Source organism: Mauremys mutica, chromosome 4 (assembly GCF_020497125.1).
Source record: "Mauremys mutica isolate MM-2020 ecotype Southern chromosome 4, ASM2049712v1, whole genome shotgun sequence".
Classification (NCBI taxonomy): Eukaryota; Metazoa; Chordata; order Testudines; family Geoemydidae; genus Mauremys; species Mauremys mutica.
Window position 1 is genome coordinate 98987237 of NC_059075.1, and position 10528 is coordinate 98997764.

General features: G+C 40.1%; 1 protein-coding gene across 1 annotated transcript in view; it reads left to right on the forward strand.

The window, feature by feature from the left end:
* Positions 1–9825, forward strand: part of DENND5A (DENN domain containing 5A) — a 107149-nt gene extending 97324 nt beyond the window's left edge. The window contains 4 exon segments of the mRNA XM_045015191.1: positions 3497–3620; positions 4696–4821; positions 4824–4863; positions 5719–9825. Of these exon segments, the coding sequence (XP_044871126.1) occupies positions 3497–3620; positions 4696–4821; positions 4824–4863; positions 5719–5902 (474 nt within the window). The 3' untranslated portion in view covers positions 5903–9825.
* The last annotated feature ends 703 nt before the right edge of the window (positions 9826–10528 follow it).

Genomic DNA, 10528 nt, shown 5'->3' on the forward strand with positions numbered 1-10528 from the left:
CCAATAGGTAGTTATAGAATTATGAGAGGGTCAGCAGCCTGGATGAGAAAGAACTGGCAGGCAGGAGGGAGTCCATCACTTACTTCATTCTACACTGGCCTCCATTTTATAAAGCTGGAAAGTTCCTCAGCGTGCACCAGTCAAAATGTGACTTGGTATCACTGCCAAACATAAATGTGGCTGTCTTCATTGATGGTCAGGGGCTCAGCATTTCTAACTGGGGGAGACTTTTCTCTGACAGTGGCTTCCTCACTATACAGGTCCTTTGCAGGCAGTCAAGTCCAGGCCAGTTTGGTCGCAGCCCCCTCCTTTGGGTATGAAAATTCCGCTGGCATCAGACCAACAAAAAATAAATCTGAACTGTCATGTGACATCCTAATAGCCCCCCCACACACATTCACAAACAATACTAACCTGGGTGGACTGTATTGCAAGTATTATCCCTCTCAACCTAGAAATCACAGGGCCTAAGAGCTTTCCCCTGGAAAGCATGGGATTCAAACGTGTTTCATGCATAAATATATGGGGCTTTGGTTCTTGGAATCATATACTCAGACAGTTCAGTCCCAAGGTAGTTTAGTGATATAATGGGAAACTTTATGGAAAACTGAGGCTATTCAGAGGCATTGAAGAAGTCAATCTATAATCCTGATTCATTCCAGGCAGTATAGAGAGAAATAGAAGTCATATGGCAAGATGAACTTCTTCAAGAAATACAAAAGGAGAAAATACTTCTTTGCAAGTGGTAGCTACAGCAAGTGCAAGATCAGTATCTGTCATCTGTTGCCTCAGGGCTATCTGCAGGTCTCCCAAACAGCTCTGTCTGGAGTTGAACCCTTGGTTGGTGTCAAGCTCTCTCAATTTGGGAGCAAAAAGGCTACTAACAGCTTTGATCAAATGAGGTCACTGGACATTGTCCAGAGAGGGTATCTTCTGGAGCTGTGCAAGAATTTCAAGAACAGCTTTGTCCCAATCCCAGCGTCAGCAACCCATGGAAAGGCCCCTGTGTGAATGAAATCACCAAGGATCTACTTCAGCTCAGAGCATTGCAGCCTGCTCCCCGTCCTATTTCTAGCCTGAGACAAGCAGAGCATGTCTTTAATCATTACCATTGGTCTCACATGTGCTCTCAGGTTTTCTGTCCAGGACCAAGGCAACTATAATATTGGCTTTAGATAAGAAAATTCACTTATTTTCTCAGACAGTTTTTCTGATCAGGGTCCTGTATGGAGAGAAAGCTGAAGCAAAAAGACAGAGAGGTATAGGTATCCGAAAGAGCGAGCACAGCATTTACCACCTGGAATACTGTGATTCAGTTGACATCTTAGAGCACTGCTCCTTTCATGCTTAACAGACGTGCTCTGATCACAACAGTCAATCTGTCTGATAGGGTTTTTATAACAACTAGGAAGAATGTGATCAGCCCCATCCCAGATTGAAATTCTCCTGTCCTGGGTGGAACAAAGTTTCCAGTCTCTATGTGCACTGCCCACCAAGTCGGAAGGTCAGTACCAGAAGTTATGTGGCAGAAGCTGGTTTAAAAAAGTGTCTCATGCGCCCAGAAATATATCATCCTAAATCAGTTTGGTGGACTTGTGATTGACTTCTTTGTATCTTGAAACAGTAAATAAAGTGCCTAGTGGTCAGGACCTGGGATGCGAGGTTGTGAATGACATCCAGTAAAGCTGGGCAATAGCCCATCTGTGTCTTTAGTCTGTTTCCACTGCTCCCTAGGCCAATACAAAAGATAGGAATGAAAGAGAGGCAGTGAGACTGTATTTGTCTTCCTGGCTGAAGAGACCATGACTCTCAGGCTTGATTTAACCTAGCATTGAATCTTCCGGTGTCTCTGTCTCACTGAAGAATTCTGCCATTGCAAGACCAGTCCTACATCTGGGTCTAGACCAATTTAAAGTCAGTACTTGGATGAAATGATTATTGCTCTCATAGACCCCAAAAGTGAAATCAACAAATAAAATTTATTTTTCTGGCTGGTTTAAAGTCTATAGTTCAACTACAAAGTTAAACCAGTAAAGCATAGCCTTGAATACCCCCAGGGAGGCTTTTATTGGGTGTACCAGTGTCCAAGCAAAAGGTCAAATCTCTGTAGTACAGCATTTTCGGCAGGTTCGAGAAAAAGAAAGTTTTGTACAAATCCCTACATTAAATGCTTTCTTAGAGCATCAATCTTATTTCAACCCTGCAGGGTCAGAGAGAGTGACCTCGGAACCTCATTCTGCTCCTTGCAGCACTATCTAGATTGAATCCCTGCAGGAGGTGGCATATTTTCTGGTCGTTAGAGTAGCCTATTGATGGCTGCTGTCCTCAATCAGATTAGAATTTTTTTAAAATTTGAAATGGGGAGCTTTTCTGAGACCAGTATTGCACTTAAAATTCAGACAGTCCTCACCACTGTGATAGCATTAATTCCCTAAGTAAATTCAAGAAATATTTCGCCTTTGGTTAAGCATTGAAATTATTCCTTAGGAGCACTGACAATTATGTCTCCTGTATTAAGATTTGCTAGCTGGCCATTTGTTCTTCATATTGGTCATCCAATCTTAGCCAATTTAATTTCCTTTCTTTTTGCAGAAGTTGTCTCCACACCTTAGTGCCCAAGGGCAGATGCAGGAGATAATTTATGTATAACCTACCTCATTTTGGGTGTCCATATTTAAATGGTACCCTGCTTTCCACACTGCAAGCATGCTGCTATACAAATCCCATTGTAATGGGTCTGTGGACCATAGCACAAAGAAGAATAGGAACATTTTATCTGTGCTTGCCTTGAAATGTCCTTTCTTTGAAAAATAAGATCTACAGATCCATCCATGCTGGAGACAAATGGTTCATCAAGAACAGAGATGGAAAATTGATATCCAAAGATTTGAGTTTGTTGTCATTAGATAGACCACGCTCTGCAGTTGGAGGAGAAATTGTGCTTTTTACTCAAACTACATTTAACACAGTCTGTAATGTGGGAAAGTAGATTTGAATTATCCTGGCTGTGGAAGTTATCTCAACTAGAGTGAGCTCCAGGAGACAGGGCATTCCACTGCTGCCAGTGACCAATAGGTCTGGTTTGGCCTCCACTGTGCAAGCAAGCTGGGCTACCATTGTAATGAAGAAAGAAAGTTCTCAGGTTAGCACAGATAGATTTTGCTATACAGGGGTCACTAACAGCTCCCGCTATAATAAAGAATTGGTTTTTCACAGCCTAAACATTATAGGCCCTGACCACCTGAAGACTTCCTTCTTGAGCCTCATTTTGATGGGTGTCAATGTGAAGGTGTTAGAAGTCAGCAGGAGCTACTGGATTCTCGTGACGTTTGGAAATCAAACTACATTTTTGGGGCCTATGTATGGGTTTAGGAGCCTAACTTTAGGCGCCCATTTAAAAAAATGTTGGCCATAATAACACATATCATTACTTTTCTATATACAAACTGGAAAACTGAAAAGAGAATGTTTGTTTGTTTCCATATGTCCTTGGCAGAGAGGCAGTCTCACTCTGTTGCTGTGTGGAGAAAGTGGACTCGTTTCAGCTCTTGAGCAGGTGTTTCAGCATGGATTTAAATCACCCAGGCTCTTCAAAAATGTCTTTATTTGGGACTTTCTAGGTAAGTGTGAGGAAAACATACAGCAGAGTGTTGCTGTAAAGTACATATATCTGCCTTCTGTAGCATCATCACCACTTTGTATGCCAGATTCTCAGCTGGTGTGAATGGCGTACTTCCATTAAATTCACTGGAGCTCTGCCGATTTATACCAGCTAAGGAGCTGATGCAATGCAGTGAGTGTTCCTTCTTCCCTGAAGGTGAAAAGAGAATGTATCTGTGTTCTTCGGATATTAACACTGGCATTATCATATAATAAATGTATTGCACTCTAACATTCTGGGGGTGGGGGGCAGGGTGGTGGTGGTGGCGGCGTTGAGCATTTTGAATATTTCCTAACTAAATGGTGTTAGAACGAGTTGGTAACGAGGAGGAGGAGTTTAATGTAGTTGGAAGCTTGGGTCTGGTAGACATATGTTATTTTTAATAGAGCAGTGTGAAAGAGATAATGCAAAGCAAAGTTCTGCTGAGCCTTCTTAATACAAACCCTAGAAACTACACACAATGATATCTGTACTCTCAAATTTGTAATGTCTTTTAAAAAGCGAGTCACTTAAATAGCACTTCATAGTTCTGTCTAGGTATTTACATAGCCCTCATCACCAAAGTATCTGATTGCCTCACAGTCTTTAATAGATGTTAATCCTCTCTCTACTCCTGTGAGGTAGGAAAGTATTATCCCCATTTTACAGACAGGGAACTGAGGCATAGGGTAGAATAAATAGTTTTTCCAAAATCACACAGGAGGCCTATGGCTGAAATGGAAATAGGACTCAGGTATCCTGAGTCCTAATCCAGTGCTCCATCTACAAGACCATTCTTATACCTACTTACATAGCACCTGTCAGCAGAGGATCTTAAATTGCTTTACAAATGTTCATATAACTTCAGCATACACATTTGTTGTAGCTGTTATACTGAAGTATATTGAAGTTAAGTTTACTGTCTTGCAGGAATAGAACCCAGTAGTGCTGCCTCCCTGATCTCCATTCTAACCACTATTGTATAGCATATTTATGGCTATTGGCATTTCCATTGATCAAACTCCACCATCACCCATCTTTCCCTTTCTTTCAAGAAAAAGCACAAACACATTATGAGACCCTTGATCAGAACGAAATAGTCCCAGAGGAGAACTGGCAGACTAGAGCCAGGAGTTTTTGTCGCTTTGTCACTGCTATCAACAACACTCCTAGAAACATTGGAAGGATGGCAAGTTTCAGATGCTGGTGTGCCTTGGAGCCAGGTATAGGGGAACATTTTGAATCATATACATAAGGTTTGAAGGGGATGAGATGAGGTCACAAGGCTGCTTGTGCTGCGAAAATGGACTAATGTTTGCAAAGTTCTTTGGGATTTTCAGATAGAAGGTGGTGTTTTAATAAAACTGGACACTGACATACAACAGAATCTCAATTAGCCTCAAGTCTCAGGGGAACCCGAAATTGGAAAGATCTGAGATTTTGGAAAATTGGTACAATGTGAAAAACTAAAACAATGAGCAGTGAAACCAGGAGAACAGGTTGGGAGCTCGGTTGGCTCTGCTTAAGCGTAGGGGAGTGCCTAGTAAAGGACTGCTCCCCTTTCCTACACAGCCACCCAGGAGAGTGGGCGTGCAGTAGGTATGCTGGGGGGAAGCTGAGATCGAACAGCCAGTTAGGGCTCCCTGATCATCTGCGTCAGCACAGGTCAGAGCAGCAACTCCCCTCTTCTCTGCCTGCTTGGAACCATTGTGGGGAGGGAGGTGTAGGAGCCAGCCCTATGCCAGCTGGGGAATCCCCATCAGGTGACTTGTGAGTGGGTTCTGCTTCCTTTGCACTGTCTGTATGGTGCAAAGGAGGAGCTGCCGAGCGAATCGGTCCATAAGTATTGTGGCTTCTTACCCTTGAAATAATATGCTTGACCTTCAGGCTGAGAAGGTTGGACACTTCTGCCCTAGGTTATAGTTGTACAAAGTTGTCATGTATTATTCCTCCTTCCCCAGTTTATCTGGAGAAAGTGGTAGATTTCTTTAAAAGATTAAAAATATCATTTCATTAAAAATGAGACATTAACTTGGTTTTTGTTTTTGTTTTCAAATTCTGAAATCTGACTTTCTCAGAGACCACCTCTTACACCATTGGATCGCCTTGCTTGCAGACTGTCCAATCACAGCACAGATGTACGAGGATATAGCATTGATTAAGGATCATACCCTTGTTAATTCCTTGATTCGAGTGTTACAGACCTTGCAGGAGTTCAACATTACACTGGAGGCTTCCCTCGTCAAAGGAATAGACATCTGATCTGTCTCACCGCAGACACTTAAAAAAAAAAAAAAAAAAAAGCAACAAGGAACAAATGTTATTAGTATGCAAAGGTTCTTTCTGCTAATACGTCATATTGCGAACTTGTTCGTGGCCACAAAACACAACTTTGACTTTTCTTGAAGGAAACTCGAAAAATAGTGCAGAAAAATAGACAGAAGTTGTAAACTCAATGTTAAAAGTAAAAAAAAAAAGGAGGATTTTTGGTATAAATCTATTTTAGAGTTTATTTGCTGATTTGCTTTTAACACACTTTCATGTGAAAGAGAGAGAGATGACTATTTGTGCAGCTTATTTTAAAGCTGCAGTATTTCCTTGCAATAGATAATGTGCAGTGAGCCTTTCAGCATTCTCTGAATTTGCCTTCAGATGTGCTGTATGTTGTAAGCCCTAATGTACACACTCCATTTCTGCTAAGAAGGTCATTCTAGAGTTTTTAAACTAATATTTTATATATTAACATTATTACCAATGTTTGATTTTTTTCTTGAAACTAAACTGGGTCACTGCTGTGCTGCAAGGGAAACGACAAATTCTGGTCTGAGCTTTTTTAATAGCCTCAGAGCACCGATTTGTCAGCAAATCACTTATTCTTTATTTTTGTTGTCAGTATTACGTTTAGTGGGTTCCAGGAGACAGAACCATGCAAATGGACAGAGATGAAAGTAATATTTTTCATATTGGTACATAATTGCACAGAAGAAACTGTAAGTGTGTTGTATTTTTAACTGATGTTTTTATTTATTTAACCTATTATTGTGTTTTTGTAAGATTTTGTTTTTTAAAAAACAATATAACTTGCTATATTATGTTTGCAGTTCAAAATTTACAGTTCAGTCCACTTAAATGAAAAGCCTGGATAAGAGTGTATCTGCTAGCAAATATGTTTCAGTGTGCACCTGCCTTTCAAATTAGAATTTATCTTGGTGTGGAACACCCTTAAATTGTTAACGGCTAAAGAAATAATTCCCTAACCCCTGTGCTTTGATTTATATTCTAATGCAAAGGGGACAATAGCTAAGTAGAGGTAAGTGCCACAGTGAAGTAATGATGCCACTCATAAACCTAATTCCAAGTTTCCATTTCAAAACTTTGTGGTGATCTCACGTGACGAGCATAGACTGCACATAGGATTTACTGTTGAAATACCAAGCTCTCTTATGTGCTAACTTTGCAAGCTGCTGGATTCTGGAATGCTTTTGTATCTTAAGTAAAAAGGCTTTAGCCCATGCTCATAAATTATAACATTCAGACTGCTTGGATTTTGTTGAAATACAGAGCTTGGGATTTGGTGAGTGCATAGAGGCAACTCTGTTCATTTTAATTCTCCGATAAAATCCCTTTGAAATGCAGACCTGATTTGAGAGACAAACCTGGTCAGCATAATGAATTGCCGTTAAGTACTTCTGGGCTCTGTAATTAAGTGGTCTCCACTGTATAAACTTCCCAGCAATATCTCCCTTACTATAAGGAACAGAAGGTTGTTCTTGGTTGTCAATCCGTAGAATATTGAGACACCTTTTTCTTTATTCTCTTCATTTTAGTGACATCTTGTGATAGCTTTATTTCCGTAATTTAAAGGTATAGCACATGTATTAAATTTTTGACTATTTTTACTTTTGTCCTATTTATTTCATTATTAAATGGAGAAGTTTCTTTGTCACTCTTATATTTTCTTTTATCCGAACGAGGTCCTTCCTTCAATGCCTATTAGCGTTGGAAAAATGAGTGAAGAGTGTCCAGATCACATGCACAATCTCTTCACGCTGGATAGACGAATGTACTTTCACAGTTTGGAGTTCACATCATTGTTCATGGAGTGATTTTTCCCTGTTAATTTTGGAAGGAAAAGGATTAGAATGCAGTGTATATGTGCTTAAAGAATAACTTACTCAATCTGAACAATGTAACAGAGAGAAGCCTTCTACACTCACCACTAAACCCCACATTTAATCAAATATCTTACTATTTTTCATTCAACAGTCCAGATTGCAGTAGTCCTGTATATTTTACAGTGGGTACGTCTACATTGGGAAAAGAGATTGGGGTTAATTAACATTATTTAGCTGACCCTGGCCTGACCTCAAACTTAGTTGGCCAAGATAGACCCTCAGGCAGAAAAAGTATTAGGTCAGTGTTAGCCAAAATGTGTTGGCTAACCTCAACTTCTTTTCCTGACATAGAATTAGACATTTGTTTTTTTACTTCATTGTTCATGGTAAATGGTTTGAGATGCCCACTTGCAGGTTGCAAGGACACAAGTGAAGGGTCTCTGACCCCTGAGTGGCAGTTGCTTTGGATAACACGTCAGGAAGATAAAGTTGTTTTTCTTTAGATCATGTTACTTCCCCATGAGCTAGTCACTGTTCAGACATGGAGGGAGATGGCAGAGCATAATCGAAATCCTGTTTTTTCACCTACAGTACTATGTCATGATGAGCCATTCCTGTCACCTTTCACAGACAAGGAGCTCCATCTGGGTCCCATTGAAATCCAAGGCAGTTTTGCCAGGGACTTCAGTGGAATAAATCTTTACAGGCCTGGAAGGGCCGTAAGAGGCTTCAAGTGCAGCTGCACCAGTGTGGTTTTGTTGGGCACAGAGGGAATGGTGGAGGACTGTGTTATGCATCTTAGCTCATCTGTGGCAATCTTTGTAAGCAGGCCAACACATGAGGGATTAAGGAGTAGGGTTTGGTTAGAGGCTACAAAGGCAGTTCTCTTGATCAAAGCCTACTGGTAGGGGCCACAGTACTGCAACCCTAAGGCTGCAGTAGCAACCATGCTCATCACAACTCTTTTTGTAGTTTGTCTTGTAGTTCCTGTTTCACACAGTCTGCTTGCTTGAACTATATAGATCAGGAGTCAGCACAAAGGAAACAGGATTAGGCCCAAAGTTTGCCGCTTCCATAGCTGTCACTTCTGACTGGCAGAATCAAATGCAACAGTTCCATGCAACTTCCTTCCATGAGTTACCTCTGCTAACATTGTAGGGAAAGAATCATGGTTACTGAATCAGAGTATTCCATATGACATTAGAAGGTGCGACCTAATGTGCCACTAGACTGTGAAAAGGCAGAATTATTTTACAAAATTCTAAGATGCTGTTCCAGAATGAGAAATGTACTGATTTACTACAGCTACTGGGACAAGAATGCTGGTTGCCAACCTGAGCACTGATTGGGTAATGCTGTTACTGTACACATTTACTATAGGCTTTGAAAAATTTATGGCCAAAAAAAGTGCCTATTATAGTAAACTGAAGTTAAAAGTGCTGTTTTCATGTTAGCACCTTCTTTGAGATATGAGAGAAAACAATGGACAAAAATATCACCTCTTAAATTTCCTTTATGTATTAATCCCAGCATATTCAATACTATGAGACTGGTACACACTCTCAGCAAATAGCCAAGGCTGTTTTTGTTGTTTCACATTTAAGGTAATACTTTGGAGGTAATGGTTTGTTTTACATTTTGGGATTTAAAATTAATATATACAGGGATCTTCATCTTTTTATCATGTTCTGTAGCTGAAAGAATATTGTTCAAGAACTGAAAAACCTTCTTCCACCATTTCCATAGTGAAGAGTATTTTTAAATTTTAAGAATTGTATATCTGGGACCTAATAGTTAAAAGCTCCATATATTTTGGTGTGGTATTGAATTTATGCCTGTATAAAGGCTTTGCTTCTGCAGAGAAGCTCTCAGCAAGAGTTAACTGTCATTCTGTATAATGACAAAAGATTTTTGTCACAATAGTGCAAGATACTGTAGGATACTGGAAAATACTTGAAGTTATTGTACATGTACTTCTCATCTTTGTAGTTCTTTTCCTTTTATATCTAGAGACTGGCTGTTACTCCATTAAGATGCAGCATCAATTACAGTAAATTATATATTTTAATACGTGGAGAATTTACTGGTATTTTTTAAGAGTGGGCATTGAAATTTACATTATGATGACTGAGAGCAGGAAACCCAGGTACTGTACTCCTTTTTTGTAACCCTTGGGACAGTCAAGCATCACTGTAACTTGGAAATATGAAACTGTTTTGCAGATGTAGCTTATTTGCTGAATTGCAATAAAACTACCTTCTAACATGAGGAACAGCATTAATTTTAGTGTGCCATTTTTGGCAGTTTCCTTTATTCCAATCAGGCTAATTATCATCCCCTTCATGTCCCAAAAACAGGTATGTATGGCTCCACTTTTCATGTCTCAGAGATAGGCCACTGTTTCAACTTCATATGGAATTGGTTAGAAGCATTAATTTCATTACGTTCAGCGTACACTGCAAGGACTTAAACTATTGAAAATACCAAAGTTAACGTGTGGAAATGATTACATGTTTCCACACGTTTTCTTAGTGTTTTGAAAAAAAAGGTTTTAATTGCCATAGAACGGTAGTTTTCAACCTGTGGTCGGCGGACTCTTGGGGGTCCGCAGACTAAGATTTCCAAAGGGGTCTGCATGTCCATTTGAATTTTTTTACAGGTTCGCAAATGAAAAAAGGTTGAAAACCACTGCCTTGGTGATACTCCAGAAGAGTATATAACCATTTCGTGGTTGGACATCGTGGCGAGCTCAGCAGCACCGGCAGCAATGCAG